The sequence below is a fragment of the Danio aesculapii genome, chromosome 5, assembly GCF_903798145.1.
Source record: "Danio aesculapii chromosome 5, fDanAes4.1, whole genome shotgun sequence".
NCBI lineage: Eukaryota > Metazoa > Chordata > Actinopteri > Cypriniformes > Danionidae > Danio > Danio aesculapii.
Genome location: NC_079439.1, coordinates 41,205,774 through 41,228,832, shown reverse-complemented (window position 1 = coordinate 41,228,832; position 23,059 = coordinate 41,205,774). Strand labels below are relative to the sequence as shown.

Below are 23,059 nucleotides of genomic sequence, written 5' to 3'. Positions count from 1 at the left end.
CATTACGAATATATACCCAGGTTTACATTACTGGGGACAGCAAAATACGTAACTGGAGGTACATCTGCTCACAGTTTTTGATTTTTCAAATCCACCAGAGGCCACTGTGAATGCTTTTTGATGATCTCAAATTTCTCTCGCGCATCCTCTTCTCACATAAATCCACCAGAGGGCGCAATATACACTTTAGCCAACCAGGTCAGCTTTCTATCGACTGACTGACCGACTGACCCACCCACCCCTGTCCCTAAATCCAACCGATAGTGTTTTCAAAAGCAATATAGAAAAAAAAAATCTGTTGCAGACATGTGATTTTACCACGTTTTCAGCCTGTTGTTTATTTATTTATTTTTTCCTTAGTTTTACCTGGTTTCTGGAACTGTTCTTCACCAGATTTGAACTTTGTCATCACAGTCAACTCAGCTCCACGTCCAAACTGGTTACACAGAAACAGCCGTCCATACAGAGGTAAGTGATCAGCTGGTATCACTACAGGAACAAAAGCTGCAGGCGGCGTCATACTGCCCCGTAGCATTCACTTTAAAGATGAAATGCAGCCATACGTACCTCTGGCTACATAATTCGCACTCTCCAGAAAAGTAGACAGGGTACGTATACAAAATGAGCATGTGTTGGCCAATAGCATTGAGATCAAGTGCATCAAGTCCATCTTGAAAGGGGCAGAACATGTCAGATACTAAAGAGCATTTGATTGGTCAGAAGATTTAAAGCAAACTTGAAGTATGAGGTAATGTCAACATCTTGATCCATTTAGGCGGAAGTGACAAACCATAAGCTTTGAATGTTTATATCTTTTAAATGGAAATTTTGTTTTGGAGCACATTGGCATATCCTTATAGGACTAACATGGTGATTTTAATTATACAGGACTTTTAAGGCTCGTTCACACCAAGGCTGAAAAGTGAAAACTATACCAACAATAATATAAAAACAGTTCCATATTTAAAATAATAGCAACCAAAACAATAACAACACAAAGCAGTAATATGCTTTCAAAAATAAAGGAACAAAAGCTATCACTGGAATGGTACATTTCAAATGCCTCATTTTTGTACCTGTAGGGTCCATATTGGTACCATAAATGTGCATATTAAAAGTACAGTGTACCATGTTAAATTTTTAGATATGAATATTTGCTTTTATGGTACCAATATGGACCCTTTATGTAATTAAATGTACCTTAAAAAAAAAAGATACCAGTTTTTGTTCCTTTCTTTCTAAAAGTGTTTATTGTTGAAATCTATTTTAAAAAGTTTTTCATTGAAGGCCTATCAGAATCTACGATTCGCTAAAGAGTTGAGCAGCAAATCATGAAGATGCCAGAACAGTTATTGGTAAACGTATAACTTGGTATGAACAGGCCTTTAGTCTCGACCACAGTTTAATCGGTTAAATATGTTTCAAACAGAGGGGTGACCGTTCCATCTTTCCACTCTACAAGGATCTCACCCCGCTGAATGGAGGGGGACTGAGCGGGTTTCATAGGGTGTCTGGTTAGAGGGGCTCTCTCACTGGGCACTGGAGACCCTGGCAGACTGGCATCTCCTGTCGGTGTGTAGGATTTCAACACCACCACTGTCTTCTTCCTCCTGAGCATGAAAAAGAAAACCACTTATGAAGGGAAAATCTGAGGATTCACTTGTTATGAAACAGATCACAATGGGCATGTTCAGATAGATCAGTTACATCACCAAGAAAAACAAACAGACTTTTACTTGAAATTAAATGCTGCCATTGGGAGTTTGAGACTTATTTACTAAAACATGAGAAGAATGTTACCTGTTCTGGTAGATGTTAAGGGTGAGGATCACAAGTCCGAGTAACAGGGCCAAGATGCTAAGAAGCAACATTGTCATTTTCCAGCCCGTACCTGTTTTTAAACATGTTTTATTTTTAATATCACAAATTATTATGATAATTTTACTCATTTTCTGCACCTCTCTTTAAAATTATGTCTTTCTTTGGCTCATCATTAAAGCCATTTTAATATTTAATCTATAAACTTTACTTGTATCTGTTTTTTTTTTAATATATACTCCATTAAGATCCAGTACTTATTGATTAGCTACTAGGCTAGCGACTCATTCTTTTGAGCAATTTTTTAAGTGTTTATTGTTTCAAGAAAATATATTAACTCTTATTTATAATATGCTAGTCTAGTAATAGACAAGTCATAATATATTAAATACTAATATGAAATAAGTACTAATACCTAGTAAATAGGTACTTGTATCTAAGTAATCTAACAATACATAACGATTATTAAAAAGTACTTCCATGAAAATAGATTTAGGCTACGTGTTAAATGACACCTAACAGCAACATCTATTTCCTCTCCGCTGTCGCCCCCATGTGGACATAGTGGAAATTAACGTTTGCAGGGTGAGAACAATATTTCATTGTTTATTCCCTACTTCCACACTCACCATAGTCTGTTGTAAAGACATTAACAGAAGGATCTCTTGGCTCTGCGCTGCTTTGAGTTCCAGCCGTTGAATCTGAAGTCTGTGTCGCTTCAGTGGACTTTATTTTGGAGGTCTGGACATTACTCCCAGCTAAATACAAAATGAAAAATTACAATTATCCAATATAGCACGATAGCTATTAGATAGCATGAGAGCATGAATAGTTATTAGAAGCAAAACAGCCACTCTGCACAAGGTTTCCACTGTTTTAGACAAGTCATTTATGATTTCAGATTTTTACATTATTTTACAGAGATTTCTGGAAATTGTTTTCACTTTTTGAAAGCTAGATACAAATCATTGAAATTAAAATACAGAAATAACTTTTTATCTTATATGTATCAGACTAAGATCTGAATGCAGTTCAAATACAAATTAATTTAGATTTAAAATTAATTAAAATTAACTAAACAAGCAATTGACTTAATATTTTTGTGTTTTCCATTCAGTTTTTTTTTCTTGGTTATCCCAAGAATTCACTCTTAACCCTTTGACTGCCCCTCAACTAAACGATTGACCATGTTTTTACTGTTTTAAATAATGACTGTTAAAGTAATTTAAAGAATGAAAAAAAAAAAAAACAAGAAAGCATGTCAAATGAAAATCTGAAATATTTTATGGCATTCTTAAAAAAAGATGATTTAGTATTCAAAAATGTTTTAATTTTGAATATTTTTTAAATAAATTGATCTTACACTTACACAGATTTTTCATAGTATATGTATTAACTTTTACCATAAACCGACATAACAACCATTTATTAGAGGCTGATATTTTAGAAATTATGTGTGTGTTAACTAATGACATTAGAAGTTAAGAATTGCAATCCAAACATTTTTTTCTTGGTGGGGTAAAGGGTTAAAAACCACAGCCATATCTCCCTGCAGCCCAGGACTGGTTACTCACGGAAGCTAAGCAGGGCTGAGCCTGGTCAGTACCTGGATGGGAGACCACATGGCAAAACTAGGTTGCTGTTGGAAGGGGTGCTAGTAAGGCCAGCAAGGGGGCACTCAACCTGTGGTCTGTATGAGCCCAAGTAAAGTGAAGGGGATACTACAATGTCAGAGGGCTCCGTCTTTCAGATGAGACATTAAACCGAGGTCCTGACTCTCTGTGGTCATTACATTTACATTTAGTCATTTAGCAGATGCTTTTATCCAAAGCGACTTACAAATGAGGACAAGGAAGCAATTTACACAACTATAAGAGCAGCAGTGAACAAGTGCTATAGACAAGTTTCAGGTGTTTTAAGTTTAATTAAAAATCCCATGGCACTTCTCGTAAAGAGTAGGGGTGTAACCCCGGTGTCCTGACCAAATTTCCTTCATCAGCCCTTCCCGGCCTCCCAATTATCACCATCCACTGAATTGGCTCTATCACTGTCTCTCCACCCCCTCTGTAGCTGGTGTGTGGTGAGCGCACTGGTGCCGTTGTCCTGTGGCTGCCTTTGCATCCAAGTGGATGCTGCACACTGGTGGTGGTGTGGAGAGATCCCCTCTCATGATCGTGAAGCGCTTTGGGTGTATGGCCAAACACAATAAATGCGCCATATAAATACACATTACTTACTTAGCTACTTAAAAATACAAATTCTAAAACGGTTCCCTATAACAAACTTTTTAGAAAACAACTCCTAGACACGCTCTTTTCTCTTAGTATTAAAAAGGATTAAATAATCTAGATACTATTTTCTTAGTATTAAATCTATAGATTTTTTCCAATGTAAAGAACCTTTTGTCAAATGAAAAAAATCTATGCATGTTAAATATTCTTCATGGAACTATTAATACCAATGATATAATGTAGTTAGTAGGATGACCAAATGCCAAATAGTTAAAGAAAGATACATTGCAGAACATCTAAAATGAGTTATGTAAATAGGAACACTCGACTGAAGAAGTGGATGGGATGTCACTATTCAGAATGATGGGATGACTGAATGCACCATGGAAGGCCATTATTGCGTAAGAACTCTAATCTAACTCTCTTACAATGCCAATAGCGAATTTGAGTGAGGATTCGGGGTCCAGTCGAAAGGGTCTGTTGAGACTCTTGCAACACATTCTGGTTTTGATGTGTGCTCTCTGTCTCCTCGCATACCGTAAGATTAGCCAGCGTCCTCCACTTGCTGCCTTTCCCACGATCTTTGGAAAGGAAGACTTTGGTGGAATCATGACGCGCGCTCAGGTGCAGACCCTTGCCATGTAATGTGAGGAGACCCTTTTTAGAGCAGCCCCAGGACTGGCCCTCACGATCCTCCTCTTCAGATCTGCACTCCTGCAACCACAGGCTCTCATGCTCTTGGATCTGGGTTGCAGTTAAACACCCTCCTGTTTTTGGGTTGCTCAGGGAGCGAGTCTCTGGGTTCCAGAGCCACTCTTGCAGAGCTGAATCTGCTCTGCACTCCTGTAGAGTTAGCCTGCTGCTGACCTGATCTTCATTTACCCTTACACACTTTTTCAGCTCTTCGTTCCTTATCATGAGTCCTGTCACTTCTGCAAGGAAAGCAGAAGATTATTGATAGCTATATGTTTGCATAGGTATATACACTTACCGGTCACTTTATTAGGTACACCTGTCCAACTGCTCATTAATGCAAATTTCTAATCAGCACATGGCAGCAACTCAATGCCTTTAGACACGTAGACATGGTCAAGACAGTCTGCTGCAGTTCAAACCAAGCATCAGAATGAGGAAGAAAGGTAATTTGCGTGATTTTGAATGTGGCATGGTTCTTGGTGCCAGACGGGCTGGTCTGAGTATTTCAGAAACTGCGGATATACTGGGACTTTCACGCACAAATATCCAATTTCTGGTCTGATGAGTTTCGATTTCTGCTGCAACATTCAGATGCTAGGGTCAGAATTTGGCGTCAGCAATCTGAAAGCATGGATCCATTCTGCCCTGTATTAACAGTTCAGGCTGGTGGTCGTGGTGTAATGGTGTAAGAGATATTTTCTTGGCACACTTTGGGCCCATTAGTACCAATTGAGCATCGTGTCAATGCCACAGCCTACCCGAGTATTATTGCTGACCATGTCTATCCCTTTATGACCAGTGTACCCATCCTCTACTTCCAGCAGGGTAATGCACCATGTCATAAAGATGTCAATCTCAGACTGATTTCTTGAACATGACAATGAGTTCACTGTACTCAAATGGCCTCCACAGACATCCCTTTGGGATGTGGGGAGATTGCATGATGCTATCATGTCAATATGGACCAAAATCTCTGAGGATTATTTCCAGTACCTTGTTGAATCTATGCCACGAAGGATCAAGGTAGTTCTGAAGGCAAAAGGGGGTCCAACCTGATACTAGTAAGGTGTACCTAATAAAGTGTCTGGTGAGTGTAAATTATAGGTAGATTTTTTACATAGCAAATTCTAACAGTGTGTGTACTGCTTACACAACATCTTTAATCATGCATCAATAACCATACATCATGCATCAATATAACACTATAAAACAGTTGCATCGAGATGTGTAAAACTTGTTTGATATCAATCTTCACCAAGTTTAAAGACTCTTCCCTTTAAACACTGTAAACATTATATGACAAAATATCACAACAGATGGTTTTTTTGTTACTTTAACTAATAAGTTTATCAGATTTCACAATTTTTTTTAAGTTACACAAAGTTTAACTTACTATTTTTACTCAGTTTGACTTACAGTATAAGTTGAGTTGAAAAGTTCATCTGATTCAAAATATTTAAGGCAGCAGTAATACTTTTTAATGCACAGCGCCCATAGAACATCATCATATTCCCTGCAAATCTATAACTTTCCTCACATAACACAAAGCTGTAGCAAGGCACAGGTTAGAAGGCAATAAAACATCTCTGAAAATGTTTTTTGGAATGTGATTTGATTTCATGTATGACGAATTAAGTAATCATTTCAAAGGGGTGTGTGTGATGATTTTCTAGGAACTAGACACAATATTATGAATTCATATGAACAGTTTTTTCATATCTGCTTTGTAAACATTTGCAAATTCACTTGGGAATCGATTTAAATTGCTGTAGCCTACTGTAGCCTAAATGTTTTGATAAAAACATTGCTTATCAACAAGTCCACAATTCATTCTAAGTTTTTAAACAATTCCTAAACATTCCTTTTGTTATATAGATTAGCGACTAAAATTACCTTCAAAAACAAGTGTTGTGAAAAGAAAAGTGCAGAATCCTCTCCAAAAGATATCCATCACTGCGGGTTTGTGTCACAATAACAACATCAAATAAAAAGAAACCATTAAACGTTCAGTAGCCTATAGTAATCAGCCTTTCTGATGATTGCGAATAACTCCTGCTACCCTGATATCCAGCGACGCCAAAGCAGAAGTGAAGAGCGCCGGAGTGGATCCACCCGACAGCGGACACTGTGCTGAACAACAAACTTTCACTTGAGAGAAGACTGGAAATTTATGGCGCATGAGGCGCAAAAGTGTTGAAAGAGTGAGTGCAGAATACTAATTAACAAGAGAGGGTAAAAGGCAGTTAAAGACAATAAATCCGAAGAACGCACGACAATCATTTTGCTCACATAGGCTATAGGCTACATTAGTTTGTATGTTAATGTAAAAGGGGTGTATTTAACATCACCAAACAATAATGCGAGATCTTAACCCTAATCTTCAAAAGATGTGCCATGATCATTGAAATGATCATGATCATTTTATGCGGCTGAACAGTTTGAATGGCATTCCATTTAGGCTGAGATGACAGAGCTTCTGTTCCCGTTGCTGTGTTGTTGTTAAGTTGCTGTCGACAAGAGTCAGGCCGTATTTAAAGAGAATTGGAACCCCGTGCGAAAACATGCTGTCGCCTATTTGTGCTTCTGTGGGAATTAAAGTGTAAAAAATACTATAAAGCGTCAATGTTTTGTTTTAATCTAACAACGTTAAACATCTGCTATAAGCCTACCACAATTGGTATACAGTCTAAAAGCGTGTAGCCTATTGAAACATTAAAACAAGTTTTTGTTTCGTCTCATCCATTAGGTGTTCTGTTTTTATCTTCTTCTAAGGATTCAATTGGTGGCCTACATCCACTACAGCCACAATTACAGAAGACATCCACTGGAAATGTCATTCAGTGTAACAACATGTTCTGTAGCCTATAATATAATAATAAAATAAAAGAATCTGACCAGGTCTTTCAGAGGAACTGTGTACCTCCCACAGAGTGCGAACAATAAGTTCTTTCACAAAAATTCCAAACGACGTTGATATCTGATGTACAGTAGGAGGGTTTCAGGCAGCTTCTTGTATGTCAATGGGCTTACAGACCTATAAAATTTTATGATTTTGGAATCTTTCATAATGTTTTTGATTCACTTGCAAAAAAGTATGAATAATAATAATAATAGTTTGTTTATTTGATTCGCACCTGATTGCACTTGATTTCAGCTTTCTTGTCATCAGGAGTTTGATGGTATTATAGGTTTAATATTCCAATTCCCAAGCTTGAAATTGAAGAGTAAGTTTATTGAACTAAATGAGAGGCAAAAGTGGCAAAAGTTTGCAAAAATGTTTTTTTTTTTTTTTTTTTTTTTGCAAAAGTGTATTTTTTTTTTTTTTTTTTTTTTTGCTTTATAGGATTAAGAACATAATAATTTTAAGTAATTTGAAACAAACACCGGTGACCACCACGTGTGTATGTGATGTTACCAGAAAAGACAGTAGGCTAACAACAAATTAGCCTAAATCCAGACTTTTGTTAAAAGGAGACTGACTGCAATATTGAAGATTTCAAGAACAGAGACATTTTGGAAATATTGACAAGGTATCTAAGTGATAAGTCACTTTTCACATGTACCAGGTTCACCTGACAAAAAAAAAAAAAAAAGTTCAGTTTGAGGAGTTTCTGTTCAGAGCATGTAAAGGTTTACTATGTGTGCTGCTGTAGAGAGGTGCGTGTGTGAGTGTGAGTATGTGTGTGTGTGTGAGAGAGAGAGAGAGAGAGAGAGAGAGAGAGAGAGAGAGAGAGAGAGAGAGAGAGAGAGAGAGAGAGGAGAGAGAGAGAGAGAGAGAGAGAGAGAGAGAGAGAGAGAGAGAGAGAGAGAGAGAGAGAAAGGTACACCAATCTATACCAAACAACTAATGTAGAGCTGAATTAGGCCAATATCATTTACTGATCAGCATCCAAACTCTCCCTGTAAAGTTTTATAAGCATGCAGTGATGCAAGCTCAGACAACAGATGCAGGAGCGCACTGTCACAACTGCTGAAACCCAACCAGTACAACACAATCAGGCCCAAATATACGTCATACAGGCTAAAAAACACAACTACTTCACATATCGGAAACATATACAATTTCTGTAAACTCAGTCAATTAATATAGTACATATTTTGCTGTAGCAAAATATGTATTAGCCTGTTATAAACACTAGTCAGAATCATTATTATCTTTATTGTATCATATCACATTATTATTATTATTATTATTATTAAGATAATATTACTCCATCTAGGCCTATATTATATATCAAATTTGTAACTGTGTTTCTGTGTGCCTACGTATCTGTAAATGTATTATATAACCCCTTTTATTGTTTATCTAATGTGAAGTGCTATGACAATACTGGACAAGTCATGTCAATAAACAAAAATTTAATTGAAATGAATTGAAAGCTATGGCTTCTCGATCGCCCTCTGGTGGAGATAGAAATAATTATGGGGCTGAGTTTATTCTTTGTAAAACACAACAAGTCCACAACAAAGAAACGATTTAAATGCAGCAAAGAACTAGAACAAAATTTTGATGCATGGGCAAATGCATTAGCTAAGTACTAAGTGAAAAGCAAAAGCTTAATACAGCACCTTGCTGTGAGCTGTGCGTCACTCCGTTCACCACAGAAAGCTGTGACGTCCTACACACGTATGTTCCGTCACTATGGCTGCAAGAGACGCGACATGGTGAAAGCTGCTTGAACACAGTTATTAGGGAAGAATCTTATCCGTTTCACGTTTTATCTGATATTCATTGTTTAGTCTAATAGCAGAGAACGAGTCTGTTATTTCCGTATTCGGGGCCGTTTAACGCTAGTTCACTATTTGCTCAGCGAAGAGGATTAGCAGGAGTACACAACAGCTGCCTTCATTCAGGGTTTGTAAGCTGTTGCTTAGAGTTCTGCATGTATCCTAACAATGATGAGTATCATCTGTCGTTAGCTTCATGCCAGTGATGTTGTTATTAGAAAAATATATGTAATATGCTATGCTTTGCATTCCTTAGCTAAAACCTGACTTAAATGGTAGTTCACCAACCAATAAACATTCTGTCTTTATTCACTCATCCCATACATGTTTCAAACATGTTTGTCTTCTGTTAAACTCACAAAAAAGATATTTTGAGGAATATGGAAAACCTGCAGCCATTGACCTCTGTTCAATAGAATAAAGTAACTCCTAAATGTTTGGAAACATATGAGGGAGAGTGAATAATAAGTACATTTAATGCAATACAACTGTTAGTTTGAACATCACCACCTGTAATTCTGTATATCAGGATACACTGAACTGAACTGATTTACATGACCTGCCTCAGTTTTCAGAAACAACATCTCTAGCTGTTTTCTACCAAAATGTCAAAAATGTACCACAAAGAGAAAAGCATTCAGATAAAGAGCAGTGCATCCGCACTGTACAACAACCTGAGCGTCCTGCGCATCGCGCCACGCTGCCTCACCTACTTCACAGTGGTTCACGCCAATGTGGTGAACATGGTCAGTGCCTCCTGGGATGGCCTGAACTATTCTCACAGACAACTGCAGTCTAAAGAGGGCAACGTGGCCACGAGCTCCTCACTTATTATGCAGGTAAAAGTCAATTATTATCTCATTGTTTTACAAGTCTGACAGTCTTTAGATTTTTTTGGTTTTAACATTTTAATGTAAGATCATATTTAACCCTGGTTTCTGTGTGACAGGCAGCCTGGTGTGTCCTGCCTTCAAGGGATCTTCTTGTTCTCACTTCTCAGAAAGGAATTCAGGTGAGTTGAGTGTTATTGCCATCCACTTAAAACACTCTTTGCTGGAAAATTTGTTACGGAAACAACTGATTTGTTGCTGTGTATTCATAAAATTATACTCAGCAGCTACTGACACAGAGAGTCAAAAATATAGGTAAAAACAAAAGTGGAACCTGTTGTTAAAGTATTGTGATACTGTAATTCATAACCCAAATCTATGAAATAAAGAACATTTTCAGAAATACTATATTTTATATGTTATAATAGGTCTACTTGAATTCATAATTCCCTAATTATTGAAAAAAGTATTTGCACATCATTTCACCTAAAATGCATTAGTTCTTTTTGTTTATTTTGTAGATAACTGACCAATAAAAATACATTAAATTATACCAAATGAAAGTTGTTAAAAAATCAAAAAGAGCATTATTCCAACAAAATTTGGATATGAATAAAGTGGTCAAAAATTGTTTCAATATTTCCTCTTTTGGGCTTTTCATCTATTGTTTTTTTTTGTCTTATAAGGTAACAATCCAAAATATTTCAAAATTTCACTTCATGAAATTTTGTAAAGTCATTCTTTTATGGAGATTGTTGCAGTTGTTTTAGCTACTAAAGCATACTGACAGGAACGTAAATGAACTGATTTGCATTCAGATATGCATCCGAACTGAAGTATCAGAAAATGTGCAATAAGCTACCATAAAAGGGATGAATTCTACACAACTTTTTGCAACCTTAAAGGGGTTCACAGACTATTCAAATAAAATGCTCTGTTGTTTCACAAACATGTGAACATTTTAGTGACTTTTTCACATGCAACATTTTCTATTGTAGATAGACGGTTAATGACGATACTACCGTTTACAAACTACAGTGGCACCACCAGTATTTTGGAGCCATAGTATCGTGATACTACCTTAGTACCGGTAAACCGTGCAACCCTACCACCAACTATTCCAGCATATGTTTTATACAGCAGATGCTCTTCCCGGCAGCACAGGGGCTCAGTGGTTAGCTCTGTCACCTTACAGCAAGAAGATTGCTGGTTCACGTGGGTTTCCTCCGGGTGCTCCTGTTTCCCCCACAGTCCAAAGACACGTGCTATAGGTGAATTGGATGAACTAAATTGGTTGTAGATTATGAGTGTGTCTGTGTGAATGAGTGTGTATGGGTGTTTCCCAGCACTGGGTTGCAGCTGGAATGGCATCTGCTGCGTAAAACATATGCTGGATAAGTTGGTGGTTGGTTCCTTTAAAATAGAGACTAAGCCGAATGAAAATGAATGATGCCCTTTCAGCTGAAACCCAGTACTGGGAAACACACATACACACTCATTCACACACACTCATACACTATGGCCAATTTAGTTCATCCAATTCACCTATAGCGCATGTCTTTAGACTGTGGGGAAAACCAGAGCACCCAGAGGAAATCCATACAAACACAGGGAGATCATGCAAACTCCACACAGAAATGACATCTGTTACAGATGGGAAGCCAACAACTTTCTTGCTGGGAGGCAACAGTGCTAACCACTGAGCAACCGTGCTGCCCCCAGAAACTGAACTTTATTATCTTTAATCCACAGATTTGGAAAAGTATGCTTCCTGCTTGTGATGTATGCACAAACAAAATCTCACAAATAAGCTGATGTTTTTAGTTTACAGTGGAAAAGCAGGATATGTTTGTTTTAATGTTCATCAGAACAGTTCTTGTGCTTATCCTGAATGCAGCAACCCATAACAAAATAGATTAAAAAAAAACAACCAGTGTGATCTCATGTTTGAGGTTTGCACTTATGAACACGCTTTGGACTACTAGCCAAGGCTTTTGATTAAAGGTATTCATGTTCAGTTTCTTGCTTAGACATTTCACTTCATAACAACTCAGTGAGACACTGTTTTTAATTAGCTTTGCCTGTATCTGTTTTCTTTGACTCGGAAAAGTGCTGGTAGCCATTGACTTCACCAAAGTCTAATTTTAAAAAACTTTCTGTAATATTCTACTGAAAGAAGTTACCTACAGCATGAGGCATGAGATTTCATGAGGGTAGATAAAAAGCAAATTTGACATTTTTGGGGGTGAACTAATCCTTTAACTTGTTTTCATTCACCAGATGTATGAATCGGATGGATCTATTATGGTCTATTGGCATGCACTGGAAACACCAGAGACACCTACTGGTCAGTGCACATCACTGCATCTCTTTAAATCATAAACCTGTTCGTTCCTTCAATCTTTAGTTGAAATTTGGTTATTACTACTGTACACCTGCTTAAACCGACGTTATCTGTAATTTCCCAGCTAAAGCAGTGTTTGCACGAGGGATTGCAGCAGTGCGGGAAAAATTCATTTGTGTAGGTAAGCGTCTTTATTGATCAGCAGTGGCCAAACAGTAAATATTGTTCTATTATGAAGAACATATTTGATCAGTAATTGTGTCCCTTAAAATTGCTTTTTGGCTTATTTTAGGAGTCTCGTCTGGCTCAGTGCTGGTGTTTGACATTCCCAGTAAAGGCAGTAACATCACCCTGTCTGAGGTTTTGGAGGAACACAAAGAGGCCATCACAGACATGGCCTCTGAGTGCTCAGGCAACATGGTATAACCTTACAGCGTTCATATCAGTGTGGTTTGCAAAAATACACGATATTTATAGTTTTTTGTTGTTGTTGTCTTGTTTGTTTAGTGTTTTGATGTTGTTTTTCAGGAGTGCATTGGTGATTTAGTTAGTGCTGATGACTCTGGACTCCTTTGTGTGTGGAAATCAGGAGAAGATTTTCAACTGCTCAACAAGATCCCTGGTTTTGAGTAAGTTTCGTTCATGAAAATATGATCATATATGATGTTTCATTAATAATTTGGGAGGATCACATTCACATAATTCATCCAAACATAAGGGAGATTGCATTTAACAATAACCTAATTCAGAGGTTGTCAAGTTTGGTCCTGGAAAGTCACAGTGCTGTAAGTTTTTGATCCATCCTTAAGAAAAGAAAAACTCAACCTGTCTGTAGCTTTCCTGGGTGCTTCTCAATATCATTTCTCATTTCCTCGCTACTCCCGTCATATGACCTAGGAAACTGATCAAGCTCAGTCACCTTGTAAGACATCTCAATTCTATAATTGCACTGTGAGGAGGCGAGGAGAGAGGAGGCTTCCTGAGGAGTCATGAGCGAAGAAATGCTGGTGTGTTATTGACAAAACGTGATCCACACTGTAAATTCTCCTCCCCTTTATTGGCACTTATGCACCAATAATTGTTATCTAAAGCAGAAAATTCAAACATGCATTAATGTAAACATTAAGAATAAATTTATTGTAAATGTGAGTTTTCATAGTTCCTTCAATTTTGATGCTATGTACTTTTCAGCACAAATAAAAAGCTGTTTAGGAATTACGAGGAGTAATTCATTGTTAATAATAACATGTAAAATAAATAAAAAATATAGACGAATGTGACGTTTTGTGGAGGTTGAAACTATTACAATATAAATAATTGTTTCTAACATTGAACGATCTTTCTGTGTAAGCATAATTAGTGGTGCTTTGAAGTGATGCTAAAGAAAACGGGAATACTGTATATCATTTCACTTGATTTCATTTCTGTCTTTACATTTCTTTGCATCCTGAAGCTAAGACGTGAGGAAAGGAAGCGAGGACAAGAAACAAGGATGCCCAAATAAGCATCCTTGTAAACAGTACATACTGTATGTACACAACTGACTTAAGGCTCATTCATACAGAATGCATTTTTGCATTCCATTGCACTACTTTTACATTGTTGTCAATGTAAATAGTCATTTGACAGTGTGCATGACTGTTACGCTTGCGTCTCGCTTCTTTTAAAGTTTTTTAGACACCGTGCCAAGTTAAAGGAACTTTTACATTCAGACAAATTTCTGTTTATTTCTGTTGTTCAGCACATTTTTAAACATAATAGTTTTAATAGCTCATTCCTAATAACTGATTTATTTTATCTTTGCCATGATGACAGTAAATAATATTTGACTAGATATTTTTCAAGACACTTCTATACAGCTTTAAGTGACATTTAAAGGCTTAACTAGGTTAAGTAGGTTAACTAGGCAGGTTAGGGTAATTAGGCAAGTTATTGTATAACGATGGTTTGTTCTGTAGACTAGCGAGAAAAAAATTTGCCTAAAGGGGATGATAATTTTGACTTTAAAATGGATTTTGAAAAATTAAAAACGTCTTTTATTCTAGCCGAAATAAAACAAATAAGACTTTCTCCAGAAGAAAAAATATTATCAGACATACTGTGAAAATTTCCTTGCTCTGTTAAAAATCATTTGGGAAATATTTAAAAAAGAAAAAAAAAAAATCAAAGGGGGGCTAATAATTCTTTAAAAAAACATTGTAAGGACAAAATTATTAGCCCCTTTAAGCGAATTTTTTAAAAGTCTACCTGCCTAGTTAACCTAATTAACCAAGTTAAGCCTTTAAATGTCACTTAAAGCTGTATACAAGTGTCTTGAAAAATATCTAGTCAAATATTATTTACTGTCATCATAGGAAAGATAAAATAAATTATTATTAGTTATTAGTAAATCATTATTTACTAATAACTAATAAATATTAATAAATCATTAGTTATTAGAAATGAGTTATTAAAACTATTATGTTTAGAAATGTGTTGAAAAAAATCTGCTCTCCGTTAAACAGAAATTGGGGGAAAAAATTAACAAGGGGGCTAATAATTTGATAGATAATTTAATTGTGCCTCTTGTTTTCTCAGCACTAGCTGTTCTTCAGTTAAACTGTGGAAGGGCACAGTCATTGCAGGCTATGGGACAGGACAGATTCGTCTGTACGAGGCAGTCACAGGTATACTGCATGCAGAGGTTAATGCCCATGCACGCTGGATCTACTCACTGGACATTGCCCCGTTCACTGGGCTGGTAAGAACTGAACCATGTAAACAGTCTGTAGGTCAAACAATTCATGAAACTCCCTGTTTCAGCAGTGCTTAGTTTTCATCTAAGTAAAAACTTTCCACAAATGTTTTCAACAATTCAACATTATAAACAACAAAAGTACATACGTTCTGCGTTGTTTTGTAAGCTTACTTTACATTACTCAAACACATACAGTATAACCAGTGACTATTTGTATTTTTCATTGAAAATAGATATGTGTGTGTGCTTTTGCCAACCCCATATAGGAATTTGATGCATAGAAATATATGCAAATGACATACAATTTCTTATTTGGATTTCAGATACATAAAAATGTCATAAGCGGCTTATAGAAAATGACATACAGTTGAAGTCAGAATTATTCGCCCCCTTTAAATGTATTTTTCTTTGTTAAATATTTCCCAAATGATGTTTAACAGAGAAAGGAAATTTTCACAGTATGTCTGATAATATTTTTTCTTCTGGAGAAAGTCTTATTTATTTCGTTTCGTTTTTATAAAAAAAAAAAAACATTTTAAGGTCAAAATTATTAGCCCCTTTAAGCAATATATATTTTTATTCGATAGTCTACAGAACAAACCATCGTTATACAATAACTTGCCTAATTACCCTCACCTGCCTAGTTAACCTAATTAACCTAGTTAAGCCTTTAAATGTCACATTAAGCTGTATAGAAGTGTCTTGAAAATATCTAGTCAAATATTATTTACTGTCATCACGGCAAAGATAAAAAAAATCAGTTATTAAAGATGAGTTATTAAAACTATTATGTTTAGAAATGTGTTGAAAAAAATCTTTACTCCGTTAAACAGAAATTGGGGAAAAAACAGGGGGCTATTAATTCAGGGGGCTAATAATTCTGACTTCTACAGTATATATTTCAACCATTGAAATTGTAGTTGAATCTCATAGAATATATAAATGCAGCCTCATGAATAATTGTGACGCAAATCTTAACGCAGATGTTAGATTTTCATTTGACACATCAAAACGTATGACTTTGAAATGATGTAGATTTTAGACCTGGAAGACAAAAATAGCACATGCAAAATGTTTATTTTCTTACACGTAAAAAGAATGCTTACATTGTCTTTATTACGTGCAATGCTTCTGTAAAAATTCAAGAAAAAGGTGATTTAGTGTTTCATGACCCTTTAATGAATCAATCTATAGTTATGATCACCTTTAGTCTAGCAATTATATGTTTTGAACACTTGTTTTGCAATCTGAAGAATTCTCATATAACATAAATACTCATATAACAACATTTCTTTTTTCTTTTGTTGAATGAAAAAGCTCCTTTCTGCCGCAGAAGACTCTTGGGTTCGAGTGTGGCATCTCAGCTTGACCCCTGAGAATAACAGTGTAGAGGTAAACTTCAAACACACATACAAAAGATCGGGCTCAGTAGGATTAAAAAAAAAAGACATCAGAAGTGCATTTGTGTAAATACATGTTCATTTTGTTGTTATTTCTACCTTCAATAAATGCTTTCTTTTGAAATGTCATGCTTGCTGCTAAAATATTAAGCAGCACAACGATTTTTATCATTGATAATAATAGGAAATGTTTGTTGAGCACCAAATCATGATATCATATAATCAGTTCCTATTATTAATGATTCTGAAGGATCTTGTTAGAATTAATATTGGAATAATAATGCTTACATTTCAAATTTGCACATGCTGTTGCTGTTTTTACAGTATATTTGATCAAATAAGAGCAATTTTGCTAAGCATAAGTCAATTTCTCTGCCCTTTCCAGATGGAGCACATGTATAACGAGTGTGTGACTGATATGCAAATTTGCGGAGCCAAGTTCTGTGATGGTGACGGCTATGCTTTTGCAGTGACCGGCTATGACTTGAGTGAGATTATCCGTTACACACAAGCCTAATCAGGAATACAGCATGTACTTCTAAGACATTCCCAAGGGTTATTTGAGGATCACTTCTAAGATGTCATGTCTTGACAACAGGTTGGTGAGCTGTCTTGATAGGCAGGCCGAAATGAATGTTATCATAACTAAAGTCACTGCGTAAACTGGATAAAAAGCCTCGCTTGAACACCAGCACACTGTGTTTACTATGTGTACATGACTGGCAGCAGTACTAAGCAAACTTGTTTTCTGATAATGAGGTGAAATGTGTTACATTGGTATCAAAAGAGCATAAAGATCACCTCCTGATCTGGAAGCATCACCATGAATAATGTAAAAAGGGTTTGTGTGTGATTGCTTTGTTTGTGCTATTTTAATAAATGTATTTATTAAAGTGTTACTGAACAATTACATTAGTTCAGTGAAATAATATGTGATTCAGAAAGCTTAAAGTATTTATTTATTATAATTATAATGAATGTTAGGTCATGCAGAAGCTATTTTTCCAAAGGGAACTAGAATGTTATTTATAATTGTCTCATAGCCTTAAATATAAAACAGATTGTAATTAGATGTTTGTTTCAGGTAAAGTAGATGGTAATGTTGATATTTTATAAATGGTGTCATGTTTTAGTTTTTATTATTTTGTGTTTCTTTGTCATCAGTTTGTCTGTGACATTCAGCAAACTATTAAAAAATGCAAAAATAGGCATTGATTGTTTACTGTGGCTTTTATTGCAATTAGAAACGAGTACCAGTAGATGGCGATACATCTTATCTATCCAGCTCTTATCTGGGCCAGTTCATTAAAAGCATCCCAAATGATGGGCCAGAGAGATATGACTTGCAATATGAGCGATGATACAACAGCATATGAGTTGTATTTTTGCTCCTTAAGACACTCACGTTGTATTTTTCTGCGTTAAAATGTTAATATATTGTATTTTCAAACTACATAATATCAGTGCATTGTACTATATGGCTTTTTTTATTTTTACAAACATTCAAATGTTGTATTTCAAAGCACAACAAAAGCAGTGCATTGCTTAAATAGGCTTCTTCTACGTTCAGACACATTCATATGTTATGTTTTAAACTGCATAACAATTAGGGATGCAAAGATATATTTTGGTTATGATTATATTGTCTGAAGAATAATCATGGTTTTACGGTTATCACGTCTAATGTAAATTTAAGCTTTATATTAGGTAAGTATTTAGATGAACTGTTGTTATCATCTGCGTTCATACATACATAATCATTTTAATATTTTGTAATAATTCGTCTAACATATCTTTTGTTTACATTGCACTGAAAGCCACGCACAACTCTCAGCACTACGGCGTGAGACGTTTTCTACTCGGTGTGTCTGGAAGGTACGAGTGCATTGCTATTGCATATTGGCATATATTCTTACATTGGAAATAACAAACTTGAGTGCAGAAAAGACGCGATATGTGAATGGCCCACTGCTATAGTTAATCCAGTGTACCTTAATATTAGCCTTGGTGTATAAGCTCGGAACTTTAAACTAGCGCACAGGTGGCGTAACTTTGTTTAGTTGCAGCAGTTTCGTTCCATGCAACAGAAACATGCTGTTGAGACGCCTTTACGATTAAGTATCCAAATGTTTTCGGCTGCTCGCGCCACTAACTTAATGTCACTTTACTCACTCTCTGCGCAGCCGTCAATTGCAGCTTGTGCTGTTTGATGAACAGACGCACATCACTTCATAACTATAGAGGCCGGTTTTCAGCTAAACTAAATTTATTTTTGATGGTCACACTATTTGGAGGGCCGGAACAAATTACCTCGCGGGACAAGTTTGGCCTGCGGGCCGCCAATTGAATAGCCGTCTTAGATATCAAATGTAAAAAAACAACATGTTTTTCTAAATATTTTGGGACATTTGAGTTTAGAATTAAAACATTTAATTCCAGCCAGGGGCGTAGCGGACATTTTAAAAGTGGGGGGACGGCTGTATGAGATCATACGTTCATATAATTATTAATCACCTGTTTCTAAATGGTCTGTCTCTAAATGTGAGGGGGACGTATCCCCTCGTCCTCCCCGCTTGCTTCCCCCCTGATTCCAGCTGACTTATTCATATCAACAAATCAATGGTAAACACCCACAATATTTATTATCATTCCAATTCAATATGAAAATTAGTGTAAATGTTTTGAATGTTCCTCTCTGTCATCTGTGTAAAAATATTTTGTTCTGTTTTTATTTTTTGTTCTTATACTGTTTATTCTTATTTTTTAAATCAAAAGATTGTAATTAACCAGATCTTTATCCATGATAATGTTAAAGGGAATAGTTCACCAGTAAATGAAGACTTTTCCCTACTTACTCACAAAACATATTGAAGTCAATGGTTACAGGTTTCCAACATTGAATTAAATATTCTTATGTGTTGAGGTTTGAAGCAAGTAAAGGGTGACTAAATGATGACATGTGAACAATCCTTTATTACGTTCATCAGTACTAACTTCAATCTCTTTGTGCCTCTTGGTTTGACTTTAAAACAAGAAAGAGGAAGGCTGTGATCATCAGATGTGTCCTTCAGACTCCTGAAATAAGGCCCGGTTGAGTCCTCGTCCTTGTTTCACACCCTGTTATCACACTGTAATGTTTTGTTATCATTACGTCATTCATCTGTGCAGGTTCCTTATTTTAGGTCACAGCAGAACACCGGCGGGATGAACATTATCGCGTCAAGCTGTTGAAATATCTGTGATGCTCATTTGACTGTATTTCCCCCATAATATTTATGCGCATAAATCTGTTGTTCCCTCATGGCATTATCCACACATGACCTCCCTTGCCAGCTTGATGTTGATAAAACAACATTCTTTCTTATATAAGGCTTTTAGTTATGGGTGACACAACGCGTGCCCTGTATCTGTTATGAAGGGAGAGTGAATATCAATGACAGATCTAATGGGCAGAGAATAGACCACTGACCATCAGATTTGATATTGGTCTGAAAGGAAGGGAGTCCAGAGAGCGTCAATGAGAGCTCCATTGGCTGTGGTTTAATGGAATTATGTAACCCTGCTGTGCAGCGGTGGGCCACAGCGAGATGTGTGTAAGGTCATTGTGTTTAGTGGGATCTGTGGTAATAAACACTATGGCTGGTTTACAGGCTGCGTAAAATTCAATAGTGCTCTCCAGACACATTAGATGTGTGGCCCCTAAGGGGTAGCAGAGTTTCCGGATGGGCACTGTCAGTCAGTGTGGTACAATGCATTTCTAGTGGACACATCTTGCTCATTAATTAGTCTTAAGACGACATGGATAAACTATTATGCTCAGTTTTTTAGACATGTGTAAGGTGCTAGTCAATGGTGCAAAGACAGGATCCAACAGTGTAGGTGAAGGTTAAATGAAAGCCTTTGGACAGTGTGGAAAATGCAAATAAAAAAAGAATGTAGAGATTTCCGAATGTACTTTGACTTGTATTTAACTGCCGACAATAATATAGCTTATATTTCCAGTTTGCATCATTCTGACTCCTGGTCATCAACATGTGCGACTGACTGTGCTTGTGTACTCTGCCTCTAATTGGCAAACGATGGAAATGTACTATATCTAAGCCAATCATCACGTTCTTAGTTACACCATGTTCACAAACAACCCATCATCATCGCTAGTTGGTTATGTGTCCTGCCCCAGCCCCGAACCCCCCCCCCCCCCCCCCCCCCCCCCCCCACCCACCCCCCCCCCCAATTGCTAAGTCGAGAGATGCTGCTTACATCTAAAACCACTTCAGTGTCCTCAATTATAGTAACGTGCATTTTATTTTCAGTAAGGCAATAGTGTTGTAATGGGGAAAACAGTGGATTTCATTGATTTCTCGTTACTGAATAAAGTATCGTCTTTAGTAACACCGTTTATTTATGGCGCAGTTATTCCCATCACTGTTGAGGTCCAGCATAATGTTCCCCACTAGCAAAAGTTTGTCCGATTTTTAAACTCTTTCTGCTGATGAGGTGTGTTCACTGCAGAGTGTCTAGAATCCACTCATTAACCGTCATATTCACAGAATCTAAGATCTCCTACACCATCTGATAAAGCTATAAAGCAGTAAACAATGATTTTTGCTCTGCTTATCATTTACATTTTGAGGATAGTTATAGATCTACAGTGACCGAGTTTAGGATTCCCTAACAATGTTTCTCCATCTCATCAACCTCAGATGGATAGACCACATGTCTGGATCTCACCCCACATAATTTCTTTCTGTTCTAGACCCTTTTCACATTTCCTGTTTTTTTTTTCAGCAGATGATGTCATCATAGTTGGTAAACCTAGAGCACAGGAAACCAGAGAGTACCACAAATATACTTTTGTATTCTAATTTGCTTAAATAACAAAATAAATACTTCACAATACTGTTATCAAGACTTTCAGAAAATGAAAAAAAATTGAGTGAGTGATAACGGCAGCCAGAAGAGAGAACAATGTCAAATTTGCTGTCCTGCTCATAGAGAAATATAAGCATTAATTTATTTTGAATATTTTGATGCAAAGATGATACAAATATACAAGTACAGTGGTCCCTCAATAATCACGGGAGTTACTTTTTTTTTTTTTAGAGGTTTTCACCTTTTAATGACAGGACAGTGGAGATTTACAGACAGGAGAGTATGGGGAGCAGATAGAGGGGAAGGATTGGCAAAGGACCTCGAGTCGGGTATCGAACTCGGGTCACCACGAGCACCTGGGTGCTATACGTCGACGCACTAACCACTAAGCTATTGGCACCGACGTGAGTTAAGTTTTTTAAAAATAGCCCACAATAGGTGAAATCAGTGAAGTGGTCTGCTTTATTTTTTACAACTATTATAGATGTTTTAAGGCTGTAAAACCCCTCACTACACTATTTTCTCAAATAGACATTAATATTTTAACACATTTCTCTTAAACATTCACGTAACTTCTACCATCCAGAAGTTGATGGTTAGCATCTTCCTCTGGCTTTTGGGTGTTACCATCGGTGCCTTTGACGGTGCAGAACGTTTTGTCTGCATTATTGGGTTTGTTGGGGTAGAAAACTTACATACAACCAAAAATACAGTGCAGCACTTCAGAGTCACACTGCTAGCCATCAAAGATTTTATCAATTTGGCAAGCTGGACGCATTCTGTAGTGTACAGGAGGAGATTGATTGCATGGAGGAGATTGATTGACAGCCAATCAGAACACAGAACACAATGTAAAAAAGCATGTAAAATTGCATTAAAAATTTCGTGAAACTGTGAGACGATGAAAGATGAACCATGTTATGGCGAGGGATCATTGTATCACTATATAAATGTACATAATTGTTTGGTTTTTTTATTATTAAATAATAAAAACCTTTGAGGATTTAAGATGCTGATGACCATTAAACATGTCTTCAGTCTTGTGAAACGACTCCACTGTTTTCATACACTGTTTTGATATAGACTTTAAATGATTTATATTTACTAAACATCCACAAGGTCAGAAGTGGCCATTTGTCATTAGGAAACATTCATAAATGAGGGACCATCATGCTCTTTTTGACTTGACGGCTTCATGCAGGCACATAAATGAATCTTTAATTAGCCCTTGGTATTTAAATAAGCATGCATTAGTGGTTTGCTTTGTTCTGACATCCATGTTTGGTATTATAAAAGCCAACAGAAACCATAACAGGCTCATTAGTCTGAATAGAATATATTTTGATGCAAGACGTTACATGTTTATTCATGTAAATGAAATGGAGAGAGGCTTTTGAGGACCG

At 36.5% G+C, this 23,059-nt stretch overlaps 2 protein-coding genes across 3 annotated transcripts; one reads left to right on the top strand and one right to left on the bottom strand.

The window, feature by feature from the left end:
* Positions 1 to 309: 309 nt before the first annotated feature.
* Positions 310 to 6,897, bottom strand: si:dkey-245n4.2 (uncharacterized). The gene is made up of 5 exons (XM_056456978.1): positions 6,639 to 6,897; positions 4,478 to 4,981; positions 2,448 to 2,576; positions 1,801 to 1,891; positions 310 to 1,610 (listed from the first exon to the last, which is right to left on the bottom strand). Exons 1-5 carry the CDS (start codon positions 6,694 to 6,696, stop codon positions 1,403 to 1,405), a joined length of 990 nt encoding a protein of 329 aa, XP_056312953.1. The 5' UTR covers positions 6,697 to 6,897; the 3' UTR covers positions 310 to 1,402.
* A 2,445-nt stretch (positions 6,898 to 9,342) lies between these two features.
* Positions 9,343 to 17,398, top strand: wdr54 (WD repeat domain 54). Of its 2 annotated transcripts, none has more exons than XM_056456976.1 (10): positions 9,343 to 9,600; positions 10,042 to 10,312; positions 10,423 to 10,485; positions 12,584 to 12,650; positions 12,772 to 12,828; positions 12,940 to 13,067; positions 13,155 to 13,276; positions 15,225 to 15,387; positions 16,702 to 16,776; positions 17,170 to 17,398. In XM_056456976.1, exons 2-10 carry the CDS (start codon positions 10,079 to 10,081, stop codon positions 17,299 to 17,301), a joined length of 1,041 nt encoding a protein of 346 aa, XP_056312951.1. In that variant the 5' UTR covers positions 9,343 to 9,600; positions 10,042 to 10,078; the 3' UTR covers positions 17,302 to 17,398. The 2 variants fall into 2 exon arrangements, with proteins under 2 accessions (XP_056312951.1, XP_056312952.1); XM_056456977.1 differs by having other exon boundaries at positions 9,346 to 9,600; positions 13,176 to 13,276.
* Positions 17,399 to 23,059: the final 5,661 nt, after the last annotated feature.

Excerpts from the sequence above, each read along its gene's own strand:
- si:dkey-245n4.2 (XM_056456978.1), bottom strand. The coding sequence starts at position 6,696 with ATGGATATCTTTTGGAGAGGATTCTGCACTTTTCTTTTCACAACACTT. Across the intron at positions 4,982-6,638 it reads CACAACACTTGTTTTTGAAG|AAGTGACAGGACTCATGATA; the intron begins GTAATTTTAGTC and ends CTTTCCTTGCAG. Across the intron at positions 1,611-1,800 it reads CTTAACATCTACCAGAACAG|GAGGAAGAAGACAGTGGTGG; the intron begins GTAACATTCTTC and ends TTTCATGCTCAG.
- wdr54 (XM_056456976.1), top strand. The coding sequence starts at position 10,079 with ATGTCAAAAATGTACCACAAAGAGAAAAGCATTCAGATAAAGAGCAGT. Across the intron at positions 10,486-12,583 it reads CTTCTCAGAAAGGAATTCAG|ATGTATGAATCGGATGGATC; the intron begins GTGAGTTGAGTG and ends TTCATTCACCAG. Across the intron at positions 13,068-13,154 it reads CTGAGTGCTCAGGCAACATG|TGTTTTGATGTTGTTTTTCA; the intron begins GTATAACCTTAC and ends TTGTTTGTTTAG.